The 12,388-nt window shown below is 36.7% G+C and overlaps 1 protein-coding gene across 2 annotated transcripts in view; it reads left to right on the top strand.

Annotated features, from left to right (window-relative positions):
- Positions 1-12,388, top strand: part of KDM3B (lysine demethylase 3B) — a 58,860-nt gene that overhangs the window by 12,203 nt on the left and 34,269 nt on the right. Inside the window, exons 2-7 of one of the 2 annotated variants that reach the window (XM_018050325.1) lie at positions 161-328; positions 2,527-2,640; positions 4,529-4,634; positions 6,194-6,318; positions 8,198-8,272; positions 11,170-11,769. In XM_018050325.1, the coding sequence (XP_017905814.1) occupies positions 161-328; positions 2,527-2,640; positions 4,529-4,634; positions 6,194-6,318; positions 8,198-8,272; positions 11,170-11,769 (1,188 nt within the window). The remainder of the gene's footprint in view (positions 1-160; positions 329-2,526; positions 2,641-4,528; positions 4,635-6,193; positions 6,319-8,197; positions 8,273-11,169; positions 11,770-12,388) is intronic. The other variant, XM_018050326.1, reaches the window with a different exon arrangement.

The following is a 12,388-nucleotide window of genomic DNA, read 5'->3' as shown; positions in this document are numbered from 1 at the left end:
TTCCTGGCTCTGAAGTAAGATTGGTTTTTATTGAAATCCATTAAAAGAAGTTAAAAACAAGTTAAAAGTTTTCAAAACAGGAAGTTTGTGTTTGTTTTTATATTATAGTGTGGGATTTTTCCAATGTAACCTTAAGATGACTTTTTGTCTCTTTTTCCAGATCTTTGTAGAATTTGATGGCTGTAACTGGAAGCAGCACTCCTGGGTTAAAGTTCACGCTGAAGAAGTTATTGTACTTTTGCTGGAAGGGTCTCTAGTATGGGCACCTCGGAAGGACCCAGTCCTTATCCAGGGCACTCGAGTCTCAATTGCACAGTGGCCAGCCCTGGTGAGTGACTTTTATTGGCTAGAAGCATATTTGGGCTTCATTCCTATTCAACATGGTATTTATGCAATAGCTGAACTCTTTAGAATTCCCCAGACTCTAATGCTTTGTCCTTAACAGGCTTTTATTCTGAAGTTACTAAAGCAAAAATTGGGAGAGATCTCTTCTCCTGTGCCTTCTGAAATGTTTTATATTAAGTAATATTTGATACTTTGTTTCTAAATAATTTTTCACCTTTTCTCATAATAATATTATGAAACAATGTAATTCTTAAAGTCTGTTTTTTCCCATAGAAACTTTTTTTTCCAACTTTAGTGAGATAGAATTGACATATAACATTGTATAAGTCTGTGTACATGTGATGATTTTATATTTATAGTGAAATAATAATTACAGTAAGGTTAAAAGTTCTATGTCTCACATAGTTACATTTTTGTGTGTGTGGTAAGAACTTTTCTTTTTTAGCTTTGCAGAATAAGAACATTCTAAAAATCTCAATAAAGTATAATAATCTCATTGTTTTATAGAGTACCTTCCTACATATTATCTAATTTGCTTCTCACAACACATACATGGTAAGAACTTTTAAGATTTGCTCTCTTAGCAACTTTCAAGTATACAATATAGCATTTTAACTATAGTCACCGTGCTGTACGTTAGATCCTCAGAATCTACTCTTCTTATTACTGTAGCTTATACCCTTTGACCACTTTTACCCATTTCCCACACTCCCCCTACCCCTGGCAGCCACCAATATATTCTGTGTCTATGAGTTCAGTTGTTTTATATTCCACATGTAATTGAAATCATACCATATCTGTCTTTCTCTGTCTGACTTATTTGACTTAGCATAGTGCCCTAGAGATTCAGCTGTGTTGTTGTAAGTGGCAGAATTTCCTCCTTTTTTATGGCTGATTAATATTTTTTTGTGTATAATATTTATGTGAGTGTGTGTGCACCACATTTTCTTTATCCATTCATTCATCACTGGACACTTAGGTCGTTTCCTTGTCTTGGCTATTGTAAATATTGCTGCAGTGAACATGAGGATGCAGATATCTCTTCAAGATAGTGATTTCATTTCTTTTGGATAAATACTCAGAAGTAGGATGTTGAATCACATGGTAGTTTCTGTTTTTAATTTTTTTGAAGAACCTCTGTACTGTTCTCTGTAGTGGCTGTGCCAGTTTACATTCCACTCATGGCGCAAGGGTCCCCCTCTCTGTGTCCTCTTCAGTACTTGGTGTGTTTGTCTTTTCATATCCCCACTGATGGTGCAAGGGTCCCCTCCTCTTTGTCTTTCATTTTTAGGTGTGAGGTGATTACTCATTGTGGTTTCGATCTGCATTTCCCTGAATTTAGTGAGGTTGAGCCCCTTTTCATGTACCTGTTGCCCATTTGTCTGTTTTTGGAAAAATATCTATTCAGGTGATATGCCCATTTTTAAATCAGACTATTTATGATGAGTTTTTTGTTTTTAGCATTTTAAATCACCCATTTATTAGTTGGATAAGTTAGAAACATAGACACTTTGTGTACTACTTCTTAGCTCAGACTCTCACAAGGCAAAAATCTAGTTCTCCTATGACTAACCAAATTAAATAATGCTCAAAACAGACATTTTTAACCCATTGATTATACATATCATCACTTACTGAGCTCTTTTCATTTGTTTTTAAGGCCACTTTCCAGTTGAACTTTTAGAAGCAGCTCAAATTGATCTTGGTCCCTGGGTGACTTTTGTAGGCAGATTATTTATGAAACACTAAATATGAATTTACCCATGCATTTTTATATCACTGATCATTTTAGAAATCTCACAAAGGTTTCAAGAGTTCTAGAGATGATAATGGTGTAACTCTTTTTTCTGAGAGCTTACTGTAATGTAACCCTCTTGAAGCCTGACAAGATTAGTTAGATTGCAAAAGAGAATGAGGAATTTCTTATTCTTCTTATCCTTTTTAGCTGTTAATAAGGCTGTTGAGCTGACTTTATGCTCTAGTTTGCTTCATATGATTATTTGAGGGCAGATGGTGGGTTAGGAATGACTCTCAGAACTTATGCTTTAGCTTATCTGTATTTACTGAGGTGAAAGATATATGTTAATAATGGATATTTTCTCTGCAGTTAGATATTCAGTTTAATTGTTATTTATTTTCTCTACCAAGTACTAATCTATTTCTTGTCATTGTATTTCACAGACTTTCACTCCCCTGGTAGATAAACTCGGTTTGGGTTCTGTGGTTCCGGTTGAGTACCTTCTGGATCGAGAGCTTCGTTTCCTGTCAGATGCTAATGGGTTGCATTTGTTCCAGGTACTTATCAGTTGGTCTAGTCCTGAATTTATTTCTCTCCCTGCTAATTTCTCTGTTGATTGTAAATAGAGTGTTTCTTCTTCTCTTTTAATGTTGAAGCAAGTACTTTCTCCCAGTAATTCCATGTGCCTTTTTTTTTTTTTTTTTTAAATCCATGTGGCTTTTAAAGTTTCTTTGCTCCCTTGAAAAGTACATTTGGTGACTGAGGGTTCTTTTCTCCCCTACACACCCCCACCTCACCCTGAAACCACTTCACACTTAAGACCACAGTTCCTCAGAAGTATGACTTCCCAGAGATGGTTGCTTCTGTAACTTGTCTGAGAAGGGCCTATACCTTTGCCAGTGGCAGGGAGGCTGGGAATTTGGGCTGGTTCCAACCAACATTAAATATTGAAGAGCTTAGGTATATTTTTAGTTACAAAAAAGGGATAGGTTAGTAGTTTAAACAAGCTAGTATCTGAGTTAGAGTTTCAGAATTTATGGATGATAATATTTATTTCTCATAAGAGTTATTGTCTGAACATTAAAGTTTAGAGACTTCCAAGAGTTTTGCTGTCTTATTGAGGCAGCCAAGAGCAATGTTTACTAAACTGTGTTATGTGAAATAATGATGATTTCTTTGTTGTTGAAATGTCTTCCTGACTCATTGGGCCTCACTCCCTCTCATCAGTCTTGTTTTATTCATCTTTGTAATCCTAGTGCTTGTATGAATAGGCACTCAGTGCATTGTGGATAAGTATCAAAATAACAAGATTTACAGGGAATAAAATGTTTTATGGTCAAATAAGTATGAAGAACATTTACCTAAACATGTTTTTTTCTGCATGTCTTCTCAGAGGCTTTCGACGTACTGTTGTATGTAGAAAGATACAGTATGCTGTTGTCCCTTGAACAACACAGGTTTTAACTACATCAGTCCACTTAGTGTATGGATTTTTGTCAATAAATATAGTACCTGTAAATTAATATGAACTTTTTTCACTGTCTTTTCATTTAGATGTCTAGTGTTAGTAATACTTTTAACATCTGTAGTGCTTTGTTTTATATAAGGCAGTCTTTTTTTTTTCCGGCTATGCTGGGTCTTCGCTGCTGTACAGGCTTTTCTTTAATTGCAGCAAGTGGGGGCTACTCTGTAGTTGCTGTGTGCGGGCTTCTCATTGTGGTGGCTTCTCTTGTTGCTGAGCATGGGCTCCAGGGCGCCCAGGCCTCAGTAGTTGCAGACCACAGGCTCTAGAGCACAGGCTCAATTGTTGTGGTGACATGTAGGATATTTCCAGATCAAGGGCCGAACCCATGTCTCCTGCATTGGCAGGTAGATTCTTTACCACTGAGCTACCAGGGAAGCCCTGAATAAGGCAGTCTTGATGTAGCGCATTGACAGATGATTCATCTTGTAAACAGACGTCTTGAACATAGGGTATCAATAAATACAGCATAGTACTGTAAATTATTTTCTCTTCCTCAAGATTTTAATATTTTCTTTTCTCTTGCTTACTTTATAATACATACAGAAAAATATGTATGATATACACAATATATGTCAGTCAACTATTTATGTATCAGTAAGGCTTCCAATCAACAGTAAGCTATTAGGAGTTAAGTTTTGGGTGAGTCAAACATACACAGATTTTTGACTGGATGGGCTGGGGAAGCAGTTGATGTCCTGCCCCCTTCCCACCTTTTTCAAGGGAGGTATAATATTTCCTAAACCTAAATGATCATAGCATCTTTAATTTTTGTAGAGCATCTTATAGTCAGACTAGGGTTCTTTGGAACATTTTGATATATGCTGATGTAGAGCTCCTCAGGAGTATACTTTTTCTCTTCTGGTTAGATATTATTGCTGTTTATTTCAGTATTCAGTTTTTTCTTTTTTTATCTTTACTAGATGGGAACAGATAGCCAAAACCAGATTCTTTTGGAACATGCTGCTCTGAGAGACACAGTTAATGCTTTGATCAGTGACCAAAAGCTACAAGAGATATTCAGCCGAGGTAAGAATAGATTGTCTTCTGTCCTTAAATTCTGAATCGGGTGTATGGCCAATGTTGAAAGTGATAGAATGGTGAAAACACCATGCAACTCTTAAACATCTGTGCTTATCTTCTTTTTGTGGGTAGTGTCACAAGTAACTCCAGTTAGCTGGATCTCTAGAATGGATTGGAAAAATGGGATCTCCCTCAAACCAGCTTCCTTTTTGTATTATCTTTCATAATATGCAATTTTGTCTTTTTAAAAATGTCTTTATTTCTTAAATATTTATTAAGGACTAAGCTTGCAGTCGACACAGTGTTAAGGTATTGGGGATATAACCACAAGCTAGAAAATCTCTGCCCTTGTTGAGCATACTGTCTTGTAAGGTTCAGCGGACCAAAGACTGTTAACACCAACAAATAACAACTTAGAGTGTAAGGTGTGTTCATAAAGGAAGGTGTCCACAGATGCATTCACATTAAGAGCATGTTAACTTTTGAGAATGAAAACAAAAGAGGTTTATTAACTTTTTCATTTTACATACAGATTTTACCCAAGATTCTACACAAAGGGGAGACTCTGGCTTCATTTATCCTTCCCTTCATGTTGTACATTTGCTCTTTGTCCTTCCTGACCTCATGATAATAATGATTTTCAGTGAAATAGGGCTCTTAGTTCTCTTTTGTCAAACTAAATCTAAATAGGTAAAAGTAGGAAAACTGGCCTCTTTGGAGAAGGGAAGTATCAGTGTGAAATGATGTTTAATAATCAAGGAAAGATATGAGAGAGGAAAGAAAGTGAGGAAAAATAGATAGCAGTGAGAAGGAAATCAAGGGACAGGATAAGATGTAGAGATATATATGAATGTGTATAGAAAAATTAAGTTTAATTATAGCTCTGAAAGATAATTAAATTAAGCAGTGATTTAACTATATGGTCTCAAATGTATAAGATATGTAGGAGAGAGAAACTCTTGTTCTTGGAGGGCCAGCTGAAATTGTAAGGTAACATTACCTGCTGATAAAGTAATATCTTCAAAACTCTATGTTCTTAGGAAGACAGGTGCTATATTTGTTCAGATTGTTATTAGAGCAGAGGCTGCAAACCTCATGTATTGAATTCTCCACCTACTGTATTGAAAGTAAGATAGCAAAGGGCAAATGGTTATATATCATTCCTATGCTAACATAACAAAATAGAACGTTCAACTTATTGGCCTACTTTTTTTATGTATATGTCAGATAGATCTGAGTGGATTTTCATATTATCTATAGTTTTTGACTTGTAAGTTGCCTTTCTCTTTCCTGTATTACTTCTAGAATTGAAATATTGAGATAAGGTGTCAGAACCTAGGATATTTTAGGAAATCTCCAAATAAAATTTACCAAAGTCACTGGGAAAAGCTATGTTTTATTTTTAAACTGCTGTGTATAGTAAATCTGAAATTGCTCATTTATTCAACTCTATACAAAAGGATTAAAAGTGCCAATAAGTCTTCTTTCTGTTTCTGTTTTTTAAGGAACAGTCATGAAATACAGCTTAGCCAAAAATAATCAGTACTGACTGATCTCTTCTTTAGGTCCCTACAGTGTTCAGGGTCACAGGGTCAAAGTATACCAGCCAGAGGGAGAAGAAAGTTGGCTCTGTGGTGTTGTAAGCCATCAAGACTCCATCACCCGTCTTATGGAGGTGTCTGTAACTGAGGTGAGGCTCTGTGTTATTTTGTCTGAGGTCCATCCATCCCCTTACCAAGGGTGGCACGGAGAAAGGGAGCACTTCATTACATGTGAGAAGAGCTGGGTTCCATCTCTGGCTTTATCACTTTTGATTCTATCACCTTGAGAAAGGTTGTTCTACTTTTTCAACCTCAGTGTTCTCATCTGTAAATTAGAGGTAATTAGGTAACCACACTTGGCCTCACAGTATGTGTTTTGGGAACTGAGATGATGTGTTCAAAAGTGCTTTGAAATCTATAGAACAATATACAGATGTGAAGTGCTATTCTTATTTTATCATATTCATAATGTTTATTATTTAAAAATCTAATCAGTTAGCATTTGCTTCTATAATACTTATGACACTCTCCCCTACATGCTGATAAAATGAATTGTTTTCTAAGGAAATAATTAGAAAAAACATAGCATCTATAACTACCTGGAGAATTATCTATCAAAAACAAGAGTATTTTGAGGCAAACACATATGTATTTATAACACCTTTGAATTGGTTTCAGACTTGCCCTCTACAGTCACATGTAATATGAGCATAATGATTTTATTCATTTCTTTATTTAATTTATTAAATTATTCAATCTTCATTTATAAATTTCAAGTGATACACATACATATAAAATAGCTAGTGAAAGCCATCCCGTCTCATAGGCAAATATTACTCCTGACAGTGGTAACCACCATTAACAGTTTGGTATATATTCCATATGCTTCCAAATACCTTCTCTCTATGTGTGTATATGATATTTTTATACTGTCTATTTAGGTAAGAACTGCATAAGTCATACTGTACTAACAGTGGGATCATATGATACACATAGTTCTTTGATTTATGTTTTTAACTTTTTAGCATCATTCTCTATAAATATATATAGAAATCTACTTCATCCTTTAAAATCAGATGCATACTATCCACTGAATTGATGTAGTATAGCTAATTTAATTTAAAATTGATGGACATTTAAAAATCATTTCCAGTATTTTACTAATACAAATAATGCCTCAGTGACTATCCTTGAGCATATATCATTATACATTTTTCACATTATTTATTTATTGAAATAAATTCCCAAGTGTGTAATTGCCAGGTCAAAGGATGTACACATTAAATCTGACAGTATCTGTCAAATAGGCCCCTGCCGAAACCTTTAGCTTTTTTTCTGAAGGTTTCTTTTTTCTTTTAAATTTTATTATTTATTTGTATTTAGTTTGGCTATTCTGGGTCTTCGTGGCTGCAGGGTCTTTGGGCTACTATCTGATTGCAGTATGCAGGCTTCTCATTGTGGTGGCTTCTCTTGTTGCAGAGATCTGGCTCTGACACTGGCAGGGCTTCAATAATTTAAGCACATGGGCTCAGTAGTTGTGGCTCCTGGGCTCTAGAGCACAGGCTCAGCAGTTGTAGCTTACAGACTTAGTTACCACAGCATATAGGATCTTCCTGGACCAGGGATAAAACCCATGTCTCCTGCATTGGCAGGTGGATTCTTCACCACTGAGCCACCAGGGAAGTTCTTTTTTTTTAATTACAGAATAGGAAGGTTTTAGAGATGCAGAATTTGAAATTAGTAGCCCTAAAAGAAACACTTGGGCATTGAACTCAATTTTTTCATTCATTCATTTAACAAACATTTGAGTGCTTACCATATTTTAGACCTTGTTTCAAATGTTGTTATTCCAGCAGTGAATTAAATAATAGAGTTCCCTATTCATGGAGCTTTCATTCTAGCAGGGAAGTAGAAACAAATAGAGAAAATTGCATAGATTACATAAGAAAAATTACATAATTATGTCTTTGGTGGGCAGGCATTAAATCTTTCTTCTTTTTTCTAATTTCTATCCCCCTCCTTCTATAGAGTGGTGAGATCAAGTCCGTAGATCCCAGATTGATCCATGTGATGCTCGTGGATAATTCGGCGCCTCAGAGCGAGGTACAGTAATGGAGTGAGTCTCTGAGCAGACTCATGAGCTTGCATTATCTTGTTACATAGACTTCATTATGTGTGTGTTATCCATGTTAATAGCTTTGGGTTTCAAGCTCTGACCACTGTACATTTCTTGCTCTCACCACAGTCCTGTCTAGTTGAGGGAGGGTAATCTTGAGAAAGAGACCTAGTCTGAGCAAACCCTTTTCATCATGGCTATGTTACCTAACTGTTTTAAAATGGCCTACTTTTTTCTTACATTTTTTTAGGACAGGTATATTTAAAAGGTACAATAGACAAAGCTATAATAAGTAGTAGTAATATTCATGACCTATCCAGTAATAAGAAATGGAGAAGAAACTACATCCTCTTTTTCTTTCCATCAGGTGGTAGTGAGCTCCAAGGAAATCTGAAATTTCGTATCCCAAGAAGAGTTCAAACTAAACTAGTGCCTAGTTCAGTGCTCAGCACACAGTGGATTACTCCATAGTTTCTGTGAATCAGACCAACTCTTGGTTCATTCAGAATTATCATAACCCATCAAAAGACATATTATAAATCAGTGCCTGAACCAATTAAGGAATCCTGTATGAATTTCCTTCAGTAGGACATTCACTTGGACAGCCATCTGTCCATATATTCTTCATAGTTTTCTTAGCACCTGTGTTTGTATTGCTCTCTTGGCTGCTCCTGCTGGGTATACAATTCTTCCTCTTCTCTATCCAGTCATTTTGGCTTGATAAAACAAGATTAGGGTAGGAAAAGAAGAATCAGGGTAAAATTTAATAGTTCTTTACTACATATTATATTATTACAAATAGGATAAGTCTTTTGACTGTGTTTACATGGCTGAAAAACACTTGTTACTTTGATGCTGTATTGGGTCCCTTTTTTATTTCCTTCCTCATTTCATTTGTTCTTTAAGCACCTATTATATGCTAGGTACATTTAGATTGTGCCATATATAGCTAGAGAGTACTGGTCTCAGTGTTCTAATCTACTCACATGTGAGTAGCTCACCATAAGTAGGACATACATATACGTTGTTGCTCAGGGAAATTGCTGTGAGCCAGGCTCTGTAAGTTGGCTGAAGGAGTTACAGGTGAGATCTTTGGTTTTCAGCAACAGACATTGATTTTTCTCTTTTCAGCTTTGCCATGGTGTGACTGTCGTCTTAGCTAGCAAAATACAATTATTGACAGATCTGCCAAGTTTTACATTAACGCTTCTTAGAGATCCATGGTCACCTCATTTCCCTGGAAAGAGTGAGCAAGAAAGGAGAGATTTCAGTGATTGTACTTAAATATTTCACAGCACTGAAAACTGAGTGATGATAGAGGTTGAAGAAGGGGTAAAAAGATTTTTAATTGATCAAATGAAAATAATTCTTAACAAACAGAAACAGTTCTTAAATGAAGGATTTAGGAACTTAGATTAGTATTACCAAAAGTATGGGAGAAACAAGTAAATCTTGAGCTTTGGTTAAGGTTTTCAGAAGGAAATTAAGGGGGAAAAAAGGAAGGCAGAAAAAAATGAAGAGAAAACTGGCAAGAAGAAATGAAAAATTTGAAAAAAATTCAGTTATAAGAGCTATAATAATGATTGATTACAGCAAAGATAGAGATCTTTACAAAGAATCTATATGTATTCAAGGGTAGATTAATCAAGATTAATCAAGAATCGATTAATCAAGCTGGTAAATAATAACAGCCAAATAACTATGTCACTAGCTTATTGCCACCCCAGCACATTATCTAAATGAAACTATCTGAAAGTTAGCTAAATGCAGCTAAAAAGAAATAATAGGATATCAATCTAAGAATTTCCAGGTATAAGTTGCCTAAGAGAGTGTTAACTGTGTCCCAAGCCCCTGTCCTCTTGTCCTTCTCAGGGAAACAGTTTTCACTCAGAGATAGGAATTGTCCCCTTTTAATTCTGTGTCTTTTAAGGTTACTGATCTTGCAAATCTTCCCTAGTGGCTCAGACGGTAAAGCGTCTCCCTGCAATGTGGGAGACCCGGGTTCGATTCCTGGGTCGGGAAGATCCCCTAGAGAAGGAAATGGTAATCCACTCCGGCACTCTTGCCTGTAAAATCCCATGGACGGAGGAGCCTGATAGGCTACAGTCCATGGGGTCACAGAGTCGGACATGCCGGAGCAACTTCACTTCTTCACTTCACCTTTCAAATAAGGCTAAATTTTAAGATTTCCTGAGATAGGATGAAATTACTAAAAGAGCTAAGAGATTTGAATTTTTGGTTATGGTAGCCTGCCTTTTTAGTTTTCCCCCCTGTTTGTATCTAATGCTTTGAAATAAGACCTAGAAATTATTTGTGTTCTTTATAGTGTCCATAACAGCAACTCAAACCTGTCTCTGTTGGGCTCACTTTTCCTCTGGTCACAGACTCATAAATGTTCCTTTTCCTATTGTTAAGTTGTCACCAGTTTTTAGTGGCTCCTGGATAGAGGAGATTTTATATTTCAGTACTTGCCAGTTTCTATCAAACAAGGAGATAAATATAAAATAAAGCAGATTTTTTTTTCACTAAGGGGCAAATAAGTTCCCAGACTAGCTTTATCAGTCCATTTTATAAAAGATATTCCATAAATTTTTAAAATCCTGAAAAAAGTCCATTTAAGAAAGGAGTACATTCCATTTAAGGGAAGTTTTGCAAAGTGAGTTAACCTCTAGTAACTATTATCTTGAAAATGTGTGTGTAAATTGAATCACAGGAAGATTGGAGCTTTTTAACAAAGGGTATGTCTTAGAGCTGGCATTGGAATTTGGCAATCTGTCCCAGCTTTGATTGTCTGCTTCTAGAGATGGGAAAGAGCTAATGGTTTATGGTTTTCACAGGATGGAAAGTCCCTTGTAATAAATCTTTTTTGAATTTTGTTTTGTAGGGGGGTACGTTAAAAGCAGTAAAATCTTCCAAAGGAAAGAAGAAGAGAGAGAGCATAGAGGGGAAAGATGGCCGGAGGAGGAAAAGTGCTTCGGACTCTGGGTGTGACCCTGCATCAAAGAAATTGAAAGGAGACAGGGGTGAAGTAGACAGTAATGGGAGCGATGGAGGCGAGGCAAGCCGAGGGCCCTGGAAAGGTGGGAATGCCAGTGGAGAGCCAGGGCTGGATCAGAGAACCAAGCAGCCACCGACTACATTTGTCCCCCAGATTAACCGCAACATTCGCTTTGCCACTTACACCAAAGAAAACGGCAGGACTCTGGTGGTGCAGGATGAGCCTGTGGGTGGGGACACACCTCTACCTTTCACTCCGTATTCTACAGCCACAGGTCAGACACCTTTGGCCCCAGAGGTGGGTGGAGCCGAAAATAAAGAGGCAGGAAAAACACTGGAACAAGTTGGCCAGTGTATGGTGGCTTCAGCAGCTGTGGTCACTACCGCCAGCTCCACCCCAACCACGGTGAGGATCTCAGACACTGGCCTTGCAACAGGGACTGGGCCGGAAAAACAGAAAGGCAGCTGGTCGCAGGCCCCAGGAGAGGTGAGTTGTTTCAGGGGCAGATTTGCAAGATGTGGGTTCACACTTTCACCCTACTTTGTTCTTAGCACATTAAAAAGCATCTCAGATGCCATAGGGAAGGAGTATTTCTGAGATGTGTTTAAATTGTATTCTGTGGGTAGTCCTTTACTGCTTGTTGGACAAATGTGTATATTCTTAAAACTTTCTCAGCTCTTAAAAGTCACCTGAACAGTTGGGCTAATCAAAACTTGATTATACAATCCAATTTAATGTGTTGTTAAAATAGATCCAATGGGGAATCTTTTAAACTCAGTCATCTATTTAGTTCGTGTAGTGGTTTACCCTCCACTAGGCCTTTGAGAGGCAAGGTTAATGAATTATAGTGTTGGAAACAGTGAACACTATAATTAGGGCTATGTGAAAGCTACTATTACCAACACATTTTCAGTTCATCATTTTCTATATTTTCCTTTGAGGCTGGGCCACTTTGATATGACCATAGATGGTTTTTTTTTTCCCTCCTCTTAACTTAATCTTTTAAGCCTTACCTGGAAATTTTGATGGAATTAATTGTGGTAGTATCCAGCTTGCTAGGTTCTTTATCTGATATACATATATTGTTGCTGAAATGCAACTTTTG

This window comes from Capra hircus, chromosome 7 (assembly GCF_001704415.2).
Source record: "Capra hircus breed San Clemente chromosome 7, ASM170441v1, whole genome shotgun sequence".
Lineage (NCBI taxonomy): Eukaryota > Metazoa > Chordata > Mammalia > Artiodactyla > Bovidae > Capra > Capra hircus.
The sequence above is the reverse complement of the archived record's forward strand: the minus strand, read 5'-3'. Positions and strand labels throughout refer to the sequence as shown.